We start from the raw sequence: 18,017 nt of genomic DNA on the forward strand, positions 1-18,017 counted from the left end.
TGGGGGGTGGTCAAGCTGTCCTGTTTCCAGTAGGAGCTGGGAGACCTAGTGTTGCCCATGTACTATGAGAGGCAGCCTCCTTGAAAGCACAGCCCATAATTTTAGGAATGTATTAGTTAAATCCAGCATCAACCCAACTGACAAACCTAGCTACTATGCTCCCAGGATGTGTCCTTTCCCCAGTTAGTTCTTGACTTTTAATAGCTTCCCTTTCTCTGTTTATTTCTGATCATTACATGGTATAGCTGTTCTCTTCTTTTCTAGCTATGAGGGATGTTACTAGGGTAAGATTGCTTTTATTTCTTCCCTACATCTCTCTTAACTCTCAAGCCATTGCTAAACTAATCTAAGAATCCCTAGTTTTGACTGGGTCCTTCAATCCAGTGGAGACATTTGTACCCAATTAGTTCTGGTAGAGTCCAGCAGGTTACCTGCAAGTGATTTGCCTCTCTACTCTGGATTCTTCCTCTGTCTTAATAGTTATTGTTTGTTCCATCTGTCACTGCCTCAGTTTCTTCACTTGTAAAATGAGTATAATACTAAAGCCTAAGCTTACCTAGAGCAGGAGCTGGCATAGTGAGAGTCTTAAAGATGTGATGCTGGCAGGTGTGGAAGGAAGGCTATGTTGGATGCTGAAGTAAATAATGCTTATTATATTAAGTTTCTCTCAGTATCTCCCTCAGATTCCTTTGGAGATTTTCTTGTTTTTTACCCTAAACTGATTAGTAGAGTTCCCTATGTTTTTTTGCAAGCACTGGTGCCAAACATCCGCTATCTCAGACAAATGTTATAGATCCTCCAACACCAACAGCTTTTTAGAAGTTGTCAAAAGGAAGACAAGCAATCTTATTTATTTATCTGCCAATTCTCTGTTTTATTTAGGGTGCCTGCTGTTTGGATAGGTGTAAAGGGATTGAAGAATGTCAGTGGGCTTTTCTAGAATGAAGGAGAAAGGATCAGATATCTCTGTAACCCACATAACTTGTAGATTAGTAATGCCAATGTATGTAATAAAAGCATCTTAATGGGCAGAGGCATGATTTCTGGATTGCCCCCACTTGGTGCCTCCTTGACTGTGTTTTGCCACTCATCTATTCCATGATAAAGTTCCCTCCAGAAGGCCAGTCATCACTTTGGGTTTTAGATATATTAGTTCCTTTTCAGGGATCTGGGGGTGCTATTAAAAACATGACACTGGCATCTGCAAGGAGTTGGGCTGGTTTCATCATTTGATCTTCAAAATCATATCACGACTATCATGTCTTACAAAACACAACAGGACTTAGGAGAAACCCACGGTAGGGGCTCTACCATCTCCATGTGCATCAAATATGAAAAAAATGACAGATGTTCTAGAAATCTTACCTAAAGAGTTTTATGACATGCACCTTGTTCTTCTAATCTATTGAAATTAGATGAAACCCTTGGGAAATTTTGAGACAAGAGAAATATGAAAACCTATGTAAGAGGGATGCCAACCAACTGCAGCTTATCTTTTTGCTCACTGAAATGAACACCATGACTGTTCTGTAAATCTTTGTGTGCTATCAGCATTTGGAGTAAAGCTTCAGGCTAGAACTAAGCTTGAGAGAGGAGGCAGCTGTGCCACTGGAGACCATGCTCCCACAATATTGCTGCCTTCAATCACTGGCAACTGCCTCCATCTTTATTTGAGCTCTTTTACTGCACTCAAGGAAAATACTTTCCCTTACCTTCATTGTCATGGGCAGAACAGTATCTACTTGGGGGAATTCTACTGAAACTTCCTTTATTGCCAGTTAACACAGACTTTTAATTACTGGTTTGTGTATGGAGAAGAAAAAAAAAAGAAACAGCAAAACAAACACAAGGAGAAAACCGTTTCTTCCCCTGCCCCAGGTTCAGCTTCCACCTCACATCTCCCCTTACCCCCTTAAATTTTTCTGCCACACATTATGCTCACTGTGACCTTGACAGTCCCTAGAATGAGGTGACAGGAGACACAGAAGGGTGGGTTGGTGTGTGATGGTTTCTTGCTGCTGCTCCTGCTTTCCTGGTTTTTTTATTTCCTTGCTCCTTTCTCTTCACCTGTTTCCTGCTTGCCTTAGGTCTCCACAGCTGTGGACCCACAGATCCCTGCTTTGGCATTGGTCCACCCATAGCAGTAGTCACCTTAGAGGTGTACCTCCTCTTATAAGATCTCCTTTTGTGTTTCCTCACGTGTCCTCTCCAGAGCTCCTTGCCCCTGTGCCCCGTGCTGGGGCAGTGGTACCAGGGCCCTCTGACTGGCCACGGCACAGTGGCGGCATGGGTTGGTACTGACTGGGACCAGCACAGGGCAGTCCCTGCCCTCTCCCATACAGGTCACCCTGCTCCCAGACCTCTGACAGTGATGCCCTTATGTTCACTGGGGGGAAGGTGAGACATGCTCGTTAAAAGGAGAGAGGGCTAGCACATACTAAATCAGCAATGGTTTAGCCCTCACATGCCAGTTGTGTTGAGGTGCCAAGGATTTTAGACGTGCTGAGTAACACAGAGTAGACAAGCATAGCTGCTGTGCTGTTTTGAAAGAATATGTGTGTGGTTGGGCTGTAAAAGTCTCAATTCAGGGCAGCTCCTTCAGCAGTTTTACTTTGCAGTTTTGCCCGTTCTCCTTAACTTTTGAATGTCTCCTTCTTCTGTGTAATTATCAAGACCAGTATGGAAAAATCAGGAACTTGCCTTTACCTTCTAAAATTTAGATTGAAGACTTGAGGCGTATCCTTTGGTAATCCAAGGTCAGAGACATGGCATGATGCAGGGTTCCTTCAGCTCTTGCCCTGAGATTTGTTGGAGGAGGGCTGCATTCATCTGTTTTGCAAGTCAGTTTAGGAGGGGCTGAAAGAAAAAAGAGGATCAAAAAAGGCTAGAAAGCTGGTGTATTTGACATTGGAGGGGAAGATCTCCCCTTGAAGTTGTCCCAAGACCTGTCTGAATAACGAGGCCTGTCATGGGTAGACAGATAAAGACCAACTGCTTGATAATGGCAGCAATAACATTTTATCATTGGTAGAAAATATTCCATGAGAGGTCTGATAACATAGCCAGGGATCATGTATGACTTATTCACCTGATGCTGGCATCTCCCCTTCAAAACAGTTTCTGTGGGCAACAGAATGCAGACTAGCAAAGTGTTTTGCCCTGGACAGCAGAGCACAAGCTGAGCCTGGGGTCCCTTTAAAAACAGAAGAAGAGATGAACAGCATCCCTGGGACATTTTGCTAGTGCCAGCTGGACTTTTAAGTGAGCTGAGAAAAGCAGATGTCATAGCACTGTGGAACTGAGAGTTCACTTTAGAGCTAACTCTGCAACAAGGAACTACTTTAGTTTTTTCATCAGTGTTGTTCAAAAGAGAGGAACCTTTTTTGACAGTCTGCCCTTTTCACAGTCTGTTTGTGTTTGTCAGCCTAATTTGAGCTTTAAAAAAAAAATCTTGCATCAGCGTGAGTATCACAGTGGGAACTTGAGGAAGCTGGAGATGCTTGAATATCTGTCAGGTAAAGGTTGTTTGTGCTCATCACCAAATGGAGTGTGCACTGTTTGGGATCATTGGGTACCTCTTCTTTCTTTGGGAAAGCCGAAGACTGGGAGACCAGATGGAGTGACATGTCAACTCTGAGTTCCGTCAGGGCAGCTCTTGGGGCCTTTTGACTAGAAGAGCAGCTGGTAGTGGAGGTAAAGATATAAACTCACCAACCAGACTGTTATTCAGAAAGGAAGTAAGAGGCATTACAACTCATCTTGTTAACGGAGCAGCTAGCTGTAAGTGCAAAGCTACACCATCCAAATTCTAAATAATCTTTCTTTTTGATTACATTAGGCACATGGAAAATATATATTCAATATTTGCTACTACTCTTCTTTCAGTTGTATTCTCCCTGTTCTGTACAGTGTGTTCATTTTAGGAATCTTCTTCTCTATAGTTTAAACCCCTGTGAAAGACAGCCTGTGTTTGCCCCTCAGAAATCCCTTAATTGTGGATGCAATAAATGTAACCCTGGAACATGCCAGCATGCACACAATGTCACGTGCTACAAGCTGGCAGATCCATAGACCCCTTTGAGCCAAAAGTGTATAGCATTTTATTTTTTTTCTCTTTTACCACCGTGTCTTCTAATACCACTGTGAGAAAAGCTTCAGTTTACATTCAGTATTTCACCTGATCCCATCCCAGCAGTTAGGGTGAAAGCAGCTATGTTTTTGCCATAAAATATAAATCATCAATTTTCTTCCACCCAAGCCCTCTTCTGTGACTTGATCTTTATGGCCATCACACTCCAGCAATACTATTGCTGAAGATCAGGCACTTGTTCTAGGAATGTGCACGGAAAGAATTTCACTGTCTCTGCAACATGCAGTTGACCATTACTGCTGTTGAAATAACATACATTTTGATCTCTGGTGTGTTTGTTTCTCTCACCATTTAGTCAGGGCTCAAAGGTGACAGGAAAAGCAGATTGTCCTTTAGCTTAATAGGTTGCCCTGCTGTTTTCCGATGCAGAGATCCCTGGCTTAATTTATTGCTGGAATGGATTGCTTCCAAATAAGGATAATCCTCCTCATGCTGTTTCTTCACTTGGTTACCTTCCTGTTCTTTTCACTGGCAACATCCGCCTCTGCAATTCTGGTTTATTCTTGCCAAAAGACTCTTATTCATTTGCTGTGTTTATTGTAGTTATGGTCCTAAACCCGCTATCTTCAGTAGCTTAAGACTTTTCAAGACAACTGCTTCAGGGGCTTGAACTTTTTGCTCATGTTTTCAACCCAAAAGTGCGTTCCAGAAGAGGAATCTTCTTGGCTGTGTTGGTAGTGAGGATTTTGAAGTCATGCCGTTTTTCTGGCTAAACACATTGAAAGTAATTACTTTGTGCTAGATCGACTCCTGCTTGCACTAGGGAGAGGAAATACCAGAAGTTTCCTATCATGAAATTCCTACAGGAAAGCACCATATAATGCAAAGGCATCTCTCACAGCTGCTCTTTAATAAAAAGAGATATTTAATCTGGCTTAATGGATCTCCTTGGCCCTTGAGGCTGGACCCGGCTTTCACCAGAGTGCCTGTGTCAGTAAAGAGTAAGAACCACTTCCAAAAGACATGATTGGGTTTTACCTTCAAAACATCAAGTCCTCTCAGATCTGAAGTGGCTTTGGCACCCTCTACTCCTATCTGTCCCACTGCTGTACTTCCTTTACTCATGTGACTGCAGAAAAGAAGATACTAGACATGAGAGGTGGAATTCCAACTTCGGTGTGATTGATTGAAGTGCCCAGCTCAGTCCGATTTTGTTTCTCAATCCCTGAAAAGGCAAAAGGAATAGTATGTGATTGTCTCTTCCCCTCTCCAGTTTATGAGGACTTCTCATCATTTCTTCCTCTCTCTCTCTTTTTTTTTTGTTTGTTTTGTTTTGTTTCCTTTGGAGGGGAGCAAGGGCATTGGAAAGGAAGTTAGAGCTCTTGCAACATTCAGATTCAAGCAAACTTGAGGAATTCAATTGCTACTTCTCCATACAACCTTTTTTCAGGTTTGCAGTGAATGGGCAATGACTCTAACAGTATATAACTAAGTATAGCACTGGGAAAGAGCACTGGCACTTAATTTTAACTCTGTGCAAATTTAATTATCAGCAGCAATTCATTTATGCCAGTAATTTTCAACAAGAAGTTCCTATTCCAAACAGAGGCTGAAAAGAGTATGTGAGAATGCATTTAAGACTGAGACAACTTGCTGTCTAAACTGAAAAAATGTTCTTATCCAAAAAACCTCGAGCACATGCAGTGCCATGATCTACCAGACCCTTGCCTCCCTCTGCGAGGGGCCAAAGATAAGGTTGCTCTCTGAACCTTGGAAGAATGAATTTCTGAGTTCCTACATGATTAACATCTCAACTGGAAAGCTACATCAAGAGAGCTAATTGGTGCTAGACTAATTACTGTGTATGAAGGGGTTAGATGTTTCCTCATACAGGACCTCCACTAATGTTCTGCTGGGCAGCAACTGCATTAGTGTGAGAGTCAGCTTTCCTTCTTTAAAACCAGTGAAAGTGTTCTGCCTCAGACCTCCACACTAGTTTTTGGAGGACTGATTGAAATTTGAAGTTGTGTTCTTCCTGTCTGGCCTTTTGACAGAATGGCTTTAAAATCTGAACATTGCCCTGTCACCAAGGGACAGCACAAAATTGCAACAGGGCCTGGATAAAAAGGCACTGTGGAATGGGAAGTTGACTGCTCACCTGTAGTGCAAAACAACCTCATTGATACTCAGGAGGCTTCAGTCTCTGTGACTTTCAGCGTCTTCCACAGCATCAAACTGATATTTCAAAGAGATTAAGAACTGAAGGGAACATATGATATCCATTTAAAGCCAAGACTTCAGATTTAATGAAGACTGTATCAGAATGAGATATGATTCAGATATCAAATTACATTTGTTTAGCCCAACACGGCTTAATAAATCACAGTAACATTTAATAAATATTTATCTTCTTTTAATCACCAGTTAGTGCTTTTTCTGATCTCTCCATTCCCTTAATGGCTCACTCCTGTATTTATTAAATGTGATTTCCATTTCTCAAATAATCAATACATCTCTTTATATTTTATAATTTGGGCAGCTCTACTGAACTTTTGTGAGATTTAATTAAGATTAAGGTTTAATCTTTAATTTCAATATATAAATTACCATGCATTCTCTATTAAGACATTATTTTTTAACCTCATTTGGTTTGAAATCTTGACTGGAAATGTGGCAAACTCAACAGTAGTTACAGTACAAATGTTAATGAACTTCAGAAGAATCTTTGGACTGGAGAAGGAACTGGCTGAAAATGCATCTCCTTAGCTGATGTGGGTATCTGGTTAATAAGGTGAAATGGGCAATAAGGAAGGTAGATTCTGTGTTCTGACAAAGCTTTTGTTTGCATGGATATCTGGTGCAGCAGTAGGAGTCAGGGTGAAGTCAGCTGGAAAACAGCAGCCTGTGGAAATAACACTTGTAAATGATGACTCAGGCACCACACAATGTGCGGCACACGGGGAGGCTCTGAGCAGGTTTGAGTCTAACACAGTATTTTCTATGCCATGTGCCCATACCCGCTAAAATCCATGGATTCATCCATGGCCAAGCAATCCAAGGGGAGACCCCAAGTCTGGCCTAGGTGCTGCTGGAGGGAGTGGCTCTTCAACTCTTGGCAAGATCTTGACTGCCACCAAAACTCTACCAAAACTGATGCTGTGTAGCAGTTCTGTACTGTCTTCTCCATCATTATCAGCTCCCAAACTCAAAATAATATAAATCTGCAAAGCTCTGCAGGTGGTTGTCAAAGTCTAATTTACATTTCAGGACACATGCATTTTGTGGCCCTCTGTCTGGCCCAGGTACACCATGAGTCTCATCTGCTTGCTGGCCTGGCTGTCCTTTCCATGAAAAAGAAAAAAAAAAAAAAAGGGAACTAACAGAAAAATCAAACAGAGGAAAGCAATATAATGTGTAGGTATCTTGTCACGACTTGGGCATGCACCAGGATCCTGGGGAAAACTCTTATGTTCCACAATGCAGGTAGAGCTTATGTTCCCAAAGAGACTCTAGCAGGCTGTTCAAGTCAGAGATGTTTGAGTCTGGCCAGGAGCTCATATTGTTTCATGACTTTGGCACTGATGGTTTGCTTGATATTGGTCAAAAGTTAAATGACTTTTTTACTTTTGTTTTTTCTCTGCGTGAGAAAGTTAAACCCCCTGCAGGGTGTCATGATGTGCAGAAAACTTTTTTTGGTTTACCTACAGAACCAAGTATATAATCACTAAAAAAGCCATAAGGGTGAATGTAATATTTATAAAGGTAATGCACCTGTCTTTGAATATTCTGTGCTTCTGTAACATCTGTCATGTATCAATATAATAATCTCTGAATTTTGCATGACTCCAGAACGTCACATCTGCCACGGCCCCGTCTGGCAACCTACTGCCTGGAATGGTCAAAGTACCCCTTTTGCAACATCTACACCTAATATACCCCTGCCCCACCCCACGTGAGATACAAGCCTTCTTGACTCCAACACGGGCATCACTCTTGCACAAAGTTTCATTTATTGATTCAGAATTCTCACTTGACCACTGGACAAGTATTTATCCTAGTAATATTACCTTTAAATGCTACTCAACCAGTTTTTAAATGGAGTTTAACTCCTTCAGCCATTGCGTGTCATGTCTTCTTGATATTCCCTTCTCTAGCCTTCTGAATGTGACAAGGTAAAATACAGACTCAGGCGCTTCATACTTCTTTTTATAGACTTCTGCAGCACAGACATATCTCAACTGGGAAACAGACACTGATTTTAGTTAGTGAAGGGCTATCCCCATCTCTTGTTCTATCAGTCTCACTAATGCAACATAACTCTTTGCTTAAGCTTACTTTGATCATTGCTGCCTTTTAGGGGCCCTTTTCCTTCCACAGATGTCTAGGTACAAACACTGTTGGAAGTGGAGGAGGTTATCTGAGGAACTTTGCTTCCCTGACCCCATCATTGATATTGTAATGAGATATCCCTTAGGCTGGAAATAGGGCTTGAGAAGACAACACAAGCTGTTTCTGAGAAATAGCATCCCAAACTACCTATTCTGTTAGCTGTTCCAGAAGAGGCAACAGTGCTCCTACTGACATGAGAAAGGAGCAGGATTTCTTTCTTCTACTCCTTTAAGCCCTCTGGTTTGCTACCCATTGCAGGTTTTGAAAATGCCTGTAATGAAATTGTTTGCAGTAGCAAGGAGCTGGACTTGATCCAGAGATCCTTTAAAGACCTAAACTGGTTTAGACTAAAATATTGTTTTCTAGTGTAGTCAGCAACACTGCAGGCAGTAAGAAAAAAAAGGATAGCTGTATTATATTCAACATTTTGATGATTAGGTGCATTAATCCAACACACAGGGTAATGTTCATGTTAAGTATCTAAACCAGAGTTCTTTGCAGACTGCTTACTACTTGCTTCTCTCTGCCTTGAGATTCGTCAGTTGTGTCTTTTGGAGAATAGGGGGTTTGAAAGGCCATTGGGTTGTCTTGCAAATGGCAGACTTGAGTCTTGGAGTGTGATTGTGTCTGACTGTGTTCAGCCTGTGGAACCATTTGGGACTGTTGCCTTGTGAAACCCTGCAGTGTGAGATATGGTGTGTTGGGGCAAGTTTGATGGGTAGCAGGCTGGACATTTGGAATTATCAAGCCTAGAGTACCCACATTAAAATCCTTTATTAATGGAACCTACCTTGCTTGTTTGAAAGAGACACTCTGGTAAGCTTAGCAGCCTGATATAACAATAATGGAAGTACTATACCGGAAGGACATGAACAAGAAATGCCATCACTCTCACCTAGTTGCTGACATCAAGAAGACATTTGGCTTTGGGCGAGTTTGTTGTAATCTTGTAGCAAGAGCTCTAGATTAGGTTTCTGTATATTTTTGCTTTGGTTTGTCTCTCTACACCACAGAAATTATGAATCCCTGCAGTCACAAGAAAAATAAGAACAATAAACAGCAGGAATGAGTGCCCCTTTCATTAACATTTCCCCAAATTATTAGTACTCATCACTTTGAAAATAGGGAACCAGGAGGTTGGCATCTGTCCTCTGTCATCAGAGTATGCTGTGTGATTTTGGGAAGCTTAGGTGTAGATTCTGTAGACCAAACAGTTCAGAGAAAATACAAAAGGTTAAAGAGGAGGAGATACCTGCCTAAATGGGGGAAACATTAAAAGCAATTAAAGTACAGAAAGAGCAGTTCATCAACAGTAAAGCAGGTGAAGTCCCGGCTGGCCAGCCAGCTGTCTGCATCTATCACTGCTCAGCACCTGCAGACAGACATTTTGTTGTTCATATCCTGCAGCTATTCGGCACTAAGGCAAGGATACTTCGGGAGAAGCAGAGACAGAGAACAGCAGACATTTGAAGGGAATTTTGGACAGATGTAGGAAAAAAATCATACCTTCTGGTAAGGCTGAAAAATAAGGTAGGAACACCAGGGGCTGTGCACTGGGAAAAGCCTTTAGGTCACTCAGAGGGGAAAGGAGGCAAGCAGGTGTATTGTGCGAGCATCGTCTTTCCCTTTCCCACCCCTCTGCTGGGTTGAGTATGAATAGCCTTGCCTTCTACATCCTGTAAGGATGATTGCTGCTATGGTATGCCAGTTGCATGGCTGCCAACCTCTTCTAATTTGCATGTAATGTATGGCAAAGCCATAATGTCATTTCATTGCACAGATCTTGCCAGAGACCACATTCAGAAGCCTGCTATGCAGTTTCTGGCTCTGACTCCACAGCATTAGTTACCCCATCAGCCCCTTTGGCATTGAGCTTACAAAATCGAGTCCAGATGCCAATTACTTTAATGAGGCTGCAGATTCTAAAATGGACACTCCCACACACACCTTGCCCCTGGCTACTGTTTCCCTGGGAGCGGGCACGAGTGGTTTTGACAGACACTTATTTTTTTGCAACGAAGCATGCAGGAACATCTGGGGAAAGAGAGGGACTTCACAGTTGTCTGTAACTGAGAAGAAAAAGGCAGCTTGGCACAACTGCCTTGGATGTCTTTGGCTGACAGATATCATGTGAGTTGTGCCTTGTGAACGCAGAACAGCCTGGTGCCTTTAAAGTACACCAGATGCAGAGGTATCACTTTCCTGGAAGCACTGCTATTGTTCTGCTTCCTTCTGGTTTTTAATGGTATAGCCTCAGCAGGAAAGCTACATGTGAGGTAGGGCCACAGTTAGGAAAGGTCTGGGTTATCAAAGAGAAGGGTTTGCAGCCAAGCCTGTGGATGCCTGGAGGGAACTTGATGTAGACCAGCCAGAATTTTGTTGTGCTAAGGCTCTACCAAAGGCAAAGCCCTTGACACGCACACACACAAGGGCTTAAAAATAAGTTTTTGCTTCAGTTCTCACAAACATGGGTGTTGCCCTCTTATGCTGAAGGGGAAATTGCACAGTTTGGAGGAGATAACTCAGCCTGTGCTTTTCCATAAATTCAATCACTAGAATGCAACGCATACCCTCAACATTAGAGAAGACTCATCCCAGCCATGAAGGTCCTCAATCCATGAGGATTGCCAGATAGTAACAGATACATCCTATACGGGCACAATTACCAAGTCAAACACAAAGGGTTGCAGTCTCATCTCCTTTGCAAGCTCTTGGACAGGGAAATCCTGTTTTGTTCAGCTCTTTCAGTTTGTTTTGTGTAGCACAAGAGGACACTGGCCCATAATCACAGAGCCTGAGTGCAGCTGCAGTCCATCTGTTGAGATTGTGACAACAGTGTGTAAAACGAAAGAAGTCCACTGAAATCAGTGGAATCATTTCCACTCTCAAGGGACTGAGGCCAAGGTGGGAACAGGGATCAGAGTAACACTGTGGCTGTGGACTGATTAAGTTCCTCTGCCTGTGCCTCAGTTTCTCCATCTGAGAACTTGTTGATGACATACTTTTGCTATGTTGCATTGTGTATTTGAGAGTGCTGTGCTGTCTGTAAAGGTGGTTATAATCCTCAGATATTGTGGGAGTGGGAGGGATTATCATTATTATTTCTGACAAGCAGCTATAATTCATCTTTGCTTACCAGACCCCTGTGGTTGTTTTATTGTGAAATGAGTAAAGGTTATTTCAGTGTGGGAATCATGTGAGCTTATTTGTTGTGGAGCCTGGTAATAAATTGGCTTCAGACAGTGTTGCCTGAGCTGTGCAAACAGAGAAAATTTTATGATTCTTAATTTAATTTGTGTTTTCTATTTCACACTATTTGTATTCTCTCAAAGTCTGAAAACACTTCTTCACCGTTTGATCTGGACTTTTCCCATTTGATGAATGCTGATTATTTCCTTTTCTCCTTTCCCGAGGTTTTTTCTTTTTTTTTGTATAAATACAAAACAATGACTTAATTAAGTCAGTCTCTTGAAAGTAAAGCTTTTTTTTTAGTTATTTTAAGCTCCCTCCACTGGAAGCTTCTGCAACAGCATTGGAGAATGAACCAATCTGGGATAAATACCATTTGACTTGGTTTTATGCTGTGTGTTCCTTAAAGAAGTACAAAAAGGGAGGTGATGTTTATCTTTTATTTAAGTCCAGAATTTTCTGCGAGGGGATTTAGAGCATTTAACACACATTAAAGGCTTAACCCTTGTTACAGACCTTTGGGAAGTGAATGCAGTGCTTCTAGGGAAAAATATACGGATATAGGTTAGAAGCAACCTTAAGGGATATACCAGGGAACAGGCAAGAGAAGGAATGCAGGATCATAGTGAAAGCTGCAGAGAAAGTTCTTGTCCATTTTGAATGGACAGCAAATGTAGCAGCAGAAGAGAAGATGGTATTGTCCAAACTGAGAAAGCCAGAAAAAGGAATCAAATTAAAAGCTCACAGGATTGAATGAAATAAATTCACAAAATAAAAACTCTGCAAGTATTCTTCACACCACCTTTCCTCCTAAGTGTCACTACACATTCTTCCATCCCATGCCTTCTGCTCAAAACGAGTTTTCTAAATCCTGTTGCATGCTTATTGCACTGAAGAAACCTGCTGCTTAGAGCATTGCCTGCAGTAATGTTACTGCATGACACGCTGCCCCTCCTCACTTGTGCACAGTGCCTGGGGAACCCTCCCTTATCAGGGAGAGCTTTGCAAAGGTGTGGGTGACAGCACAGAGACAAAGCTTAATCGCATGGTGCTTTTTCTTCATTTTTGTGTACAGCTCTTAATAGCTGTGTAATAAACCAGTATTGATGAAAGAGGTCATTTGCCATTAACTTACTTAGTTTTCTGCAATGAGCTGATGTTTAATTAATGTGTAATAACTTTTGCAACCAAATGTACCCTTTTATATTTACTATAAGGGACAGTTTGAAAATCAACTTAAGCGGCCAATGACTGCAAATGTATTTATTAAGGTTTAAACATGTGTAAATGAGTTTGTGCTTATTTGCAGAGCTGTTAAACTACAGTAAATATGTTTTTTTGTCAATTGGTGGTTAATTAACATTCATTACTTCTCCATTAAGAGCACAGTTTGGTGTCTGAATTTCCTTGCTTTGGATTACGGCTGTATTTTTTCCTCTTTCTACACAACAGTTTTCAAAATCCACTGCCAATCCTTTGAATTTACCTTGCAAGGCAGGAGATTCAAAAAGGGAGAAGTGGAATTTTATTGCCTAAAGTCACAGCTCCCATTTAGGAACTTGGCAGCTTCCTTCTTCACACATCTTTCTCTCCCAGACTTTTGAAGCCAGTGCAAGTTGCAGAGTTGTCCCAGTTGTTTAATGCCTTTGTACCTCTGTGAGGGTTTTCAGAAGCATTAGTGCAAAAGCTGCTAACACCTGCATGGAGGGTGGACAGTAGACAGATCATGGAGGTCCTGTTTCACCCCAAAGGAAGTTTGCAAGGTTGACATTCCTGAACAAAGGCTTTTGGGGGCGAGGGGGTTAGGTGCAGGGAGTATCCCCTCAGCTGGCCGCTATGTCAGCAAACAACCACAAGGTGACACTGTCCCAGTACATTATTTATGTTTTGACAGACGAACGTATACATTTCACATAAAAGATTGTTCTAAGCGTCAGCATCCGCTCCATGTTTCTTACCTGAGAACGAAACGTCTGAGACAGGCATCATGCACTTGTTAAATCTAAAAATTAGGGAGATTTTCAAATTACCTTTAATACATGTCTTGTTACAGAGTGGATAGCCTTCAACGGTGGCAGTCCCATCCACCTGCCCCTAGTCACAAAGGTGTCTGGGAACTTTGTCCTACAACTGAAAAATGCCAGATCAGTCATCAGTCCCAAGTCATCATCAGAGCAGTTCTGTCTTTGTCCTCCATTCCTTTGCAGCTATCAACATTTGAGGTGATGGAGTATGCTGCTTAGAGGTAGATCCAGGGAAAAGTCCTGTTTCTTTCTTCAGTTGTGCAAATATGCAAGTAGAGGAATATAGGCCTGAGAGGCCTTTTACAAGTTAGGCTTTTGTCCAGAAATATTTATTTATTTATTTATTTAAATGCAATAATGCTTTGGTTGTTTGCTGGAATTGGTTTTGGATGGTTTCACCCAGTGAGGTTAAGCTGTGCTATGTGTGTAACTCAGGTGTTAAGTACAAGATCTGACATACGTGTAAATGGCTAATACAATAAGCATCTAGGAATGAGTCACCATAAAGCATGTCAGGTTTTTACAATCAGACATAGTATCAGAAGCATTTTTGAAAAAAAATAAAAATCTGTATAGTACACTAAAATACAGGAAAAAGGCATGTTTGTAAGGGTAGACTTTGACCTGATTTTCCCCAGGATGATGTTTGTTTACATCTGGCCATCTTATTTTACCAGGTTAGGTTTAAAGAGTTAACTGGGTTGCTTCTATGTGTAATCATGAATAATCAGCTGAACTTGATACTGTTCAGTTGCCACATGTTCTGCATCTGCAAACATCTACTTTGGTTCTAGTAACATTACCTAAATTAGTAGCAATGTTAAATGCTTCTCCTTGATTTCTCCCTCATGAACCTGCAGTCTCCCTGAGGTTTGTGGCCCTGAAATTATTAAAGGAACAGTCTCAGAAAACAGCAGAAGTTTAATCAGCTTAGTCTTGTTTGATCAGTTATCAAAGTCCCCCCTTCAGTATTGTAGTAGTTGGGACTACCAAGATAAATTGTCCCAGTGTGTGTTTAAGGGGAGCACGAGTAAAGCATTGAAACATTCAGGCCAGTTCTAGAAATGCAGTAAATGTAAATGGGCTCTTCTAGAAAAGCAGCAGCTTTTTCAGGCTCCCTCTGGTCCCATGCACATTTCCAGCCTCACTGGAGAGGAAGCTCTTTGTCATACCTGACATGGTAGCTGAGAGGAGTCATGGGGCATTGCTGATATTAAAACTGTGCAACTTATAGAGAAGGGTGCCATATCAGCAAGCATCTGGGTATGTAACCCACCTTCTGTCAAGTTATATTAGCAGCTTTAATTTGAGGTGAGATATCTGTAAGTAGCGATCATGACCTTTCCTCCTCTTCCCCGCCAGTTCTAGACAGGCCAGTCCTTGAAAGAACAACCCTGTACATGATGACCATATCAGCTGCAGACATAAACCCAAGGCGGCAGCTGCAGCAGAAAATCCCTCCTTCAGCTCCCTGTACGCAGGTTTGACCTGAAAGAACTCATCCTAAAAAGTCAAATCTACTGTAGGATGCTTTACTGACTCATAGAAGGAGAGTTGGACTGGCATCTAAAGCATGTTATTGGGCCTATTCGGCTTCATATTTACTTCTTCACTAAATTGTCCAGCCCTCCTTGCTGCAGTCAGTGCCTCTCATTCAGGAGCTCAGTAGAGGCAGTAAGGAATAGTTTGATGATGTTTTTCTGCAGAGCAGTAGGATAGGGAGGCCCAGCCTTAGGGCAGGATGGAGACAGGCAGCGCCTAACTAATAGAGTTATCAAGTTCAGTGGAAAAAACATGAACTACAGCTCCCAGGAGGCATTCCTTTCCCAAAGGCAGATGTATTGTTGAGAGACTCAAATAACAAAAATGCACTAAATTCAGAATGGCTGAATGTTTGGTTCCATCAAACCCACCAAAATTTCCTAATCAACCATGGCACTTTTTTTAAGCATTCTTGATTTTGGAAATTTGTAAAAAATATTTCAACTCTTTTCTCTAATTTAGGGTGAATAGTGATGAAGTTGTTGAAATTTTCCACACAGAATAAGTTCTGATTTGGTTTTTTTCTAAGCTCAGCTTTAAAAATTGAGGTAGCTGCACTTGTTTCTGTGAAGTGCTTTGATATCCATGGATGAAAAGAACTATAGAAGTGCTAATTATTGTCATACTGGTTTTAATTATTCTGTCGTACTGATGGAGCGACTGCCAGTTTTCAGCCAGTGATGTTTTTTTAAAAGATGTTGTCCAGTCCACAGTTTTCATAGAAACAGTCAGATACTTCTTTTTAATTGTTTTAAAAGAAAGAAAAAAATAAAATCCTCTCCCTGCTCAGCAGCTGCTACAGTTCTCTGATGGAAGTTCAAATCTGCCTGCATTTGTACAGGATGTTATTATCAGGACGGTAATGAAGAGAGGAGATGCAAAGCTCCAGTTGTTAGATACTACAGATAAAATAGTGAGAACTGCTAGCAAGGGTAAGACTCTCTAAAATTTGCTGTCTACAATGATTTAAAATGGAAAATATGGTTTCCAAAACTTTGGCAATGGTGTGATTTTCACCTCTTTTATTATTGCTGTTCTTATTATTTCTGAAGTACCTTTTATCATTTTTCTGGGAAGGTCTAAATGAAGTACTGTGTTTCTAGTCAGCTCAAACAGACTACTACTACTACTCCTTTTTAATTCAACCAGTTTGCAGAAAAACTTTCTTTACCCATCATTATCCCTGGCTGTCATGGGACCTGTAGTTTAAAGGCCTCAGTGCTCTCTTCAGCCATTCTGCCTGGCTGTGCTACAGCTCCCCATAAGGCATCATGCTCGTGCAAGGCCAGTGTCATGTCAGTGGAACCTCATGGCTACACTGGAGGAATGTGTTTTTCCCTACAAAACTACCCAATAAAAATCTGACTGGTTTACCTAAGGTCCTCCAGCAAAGATAGACCACCTGGCGAGGCAGTACTGGCTGGAGCTTAATGCATATTCTAAGGGAGGGTTTAGGACCAGGCAAACAAATATGCACTAGCCTATCTAGTGTGTTCTGTTGTCATGGTAGAACTATCAGTGCCCTGATGTCACTGAGGGAAAGGAACCTTGCAGTTCCAACTGTTAGTGACCTGATCTACAACCCAAATATGAACCAGGATATCTGTGGAAGTGATCTAGAGGTATTCATATCACCCAGCAGCCATTCCCCATGGGATAAGAAGCTGCCACATAGTAAGGACATCAGTGGACATGAGTGGGTAACTCAGTTCCAGAGGTACCACATTTTGAAGCAGGCTCTTTCTGTCTATGCAATTTATGGGAATAAGATGAAACTGTGCAGAATGCTTCATAATTGCATTGTACCATCTAGAGAAAAAGCATTTGCAGAAGACATAACTGGCGTTGGTGGGTCACTCCCTTGTTGTCATGGCTTTGTGTGTCCCTGTGTCAGCATAAGGCAAGCAGTGGTTCTCAAGAGTGACACTGGGCAGTTGGTCTCCTTAAAAAGGTAACTGATACTTTTTTGGAGAAGATGCTTTCTTCTTGAAAGTATCTAAAATGGTCTGGAAAATGACATATCAGACCACTAAAACATAGAGATTATTTGCTTTTCCCCCATTTGCACTCTTTGTTTGCTTTCTATTTATTTCAAAAGATGCACCAAATGGAAACCTAAGCAAAGTCTTTAACATCCAAGTCCTTCCACACATGTATTCTTTGTTTCAGTGTAAAAAGAAATAAAAGGTCATTTATGTAAAAGCCTTTGATGCAGCAAGCAGTAATATTGTGTTGGGGTTTATTAATATGAAGCGGAAAGATTTTGCCCGTCACTGCAGTTACTACTCAGTTGTTGCCTGAGGATTATGAGGCTTTTAAAGAGATAATATGCAGTTATTTTTCCTGTTCTGGAGAGAGCCTGGTCGTTCTCCTGTGAGTCAGCTGTAAAGCAGAGGAAGTACACACAGCGAATGTGTCACCAGGACCTTAAGAGCCCCTTTTATACTCTGTTGATGATGGTTTGGTGCCTGACTAGGCACCACTAGGCCTCACCAACTAGGTCTCTGGCCTGGTGACATCCAGGTGACTATCTCACCTGAGCAAGTAAAAAGGTAGAAGAAAGAATAAAATTTCTTCTTCAGTAAGTCACCCAGAGAAACAGCACAACGGAAGTGATGACTATATGGGGACCGGTTGTTTTTCTAAAGGGGCAGTGGGTAAATTTAATGCGTTGTCATACCTTAGAGGCAGGGAATTTTCTTTTGGAATTAATGTTGAAAGTCTAAATCTGAGTCATGTAAAAGTAACTTGTAGATTTGGGGAAATCTTATGGAATGCTTAAT

The 18,017-nt window shown here is 41.5% G+C and overlaps 1 protein-coding gene and 1 long non-coding RNA gene across 7 annotated transcripts in view; one reads left to right on the forward strand and one right to left on the reverse strand.

Annotated features, from left to right (window-relative positions):
* LSAMP (limbic system associated membrane protein) overlaps positions 1-18,017 on the forward strand; it is a 1,004,346-nt gene that overhangs the window by 662,876 nt on the left and 323,453 nt on the right. The window contains exon 1 of one of the 6 annotated variants that reach the window (XM_032681164.1): positions 16,803-16,908. The exons of 4 other annotated variants lie outside the window; for them this stretch is intronic. In XM_032681164.1, the coding sequence (XP_032537055.1) occupies positions 16,824-16,908 (85 nt within the window). In that variant the 5' untranslated portion in view covers positions 16,803-16,823. One more of the 6 variants, XM_032681170.1, reaches the window with a different exon arrangement.
* LOC116783515 lies at positions 12,971-16,702 on the reverse strand. The gene is made up of 5 exons (XR_004355723.1): positions 16,609-16,702; positions 14,969-15,071; positions 14,496-14,572; positions 13,699-13,798; positions 12,971-13,365 (listed from the first exon to the last, which is right to left on the reverse strand). It is a non-coding gene; the product is annotated as an uncharacterized LOC116783515 (long non-coding RNA).

The sequence above is a fragment of the Chiroxiphia lanceolata genome, chromosome 2, assembly GCF_009829145.1.
Source record: "Chiroxiphia lanceolata isolate bChiLan1 chromosome 2, bChiLan1.pri, whole genome shotgun sequence".
Classification (NCBI taxonomy): Eukaryota; Metazoa; Chordata; class Aves; order Passeriformes; family Pipridae; genus Chiroxiphia; species Chiroxiphia lanceolata.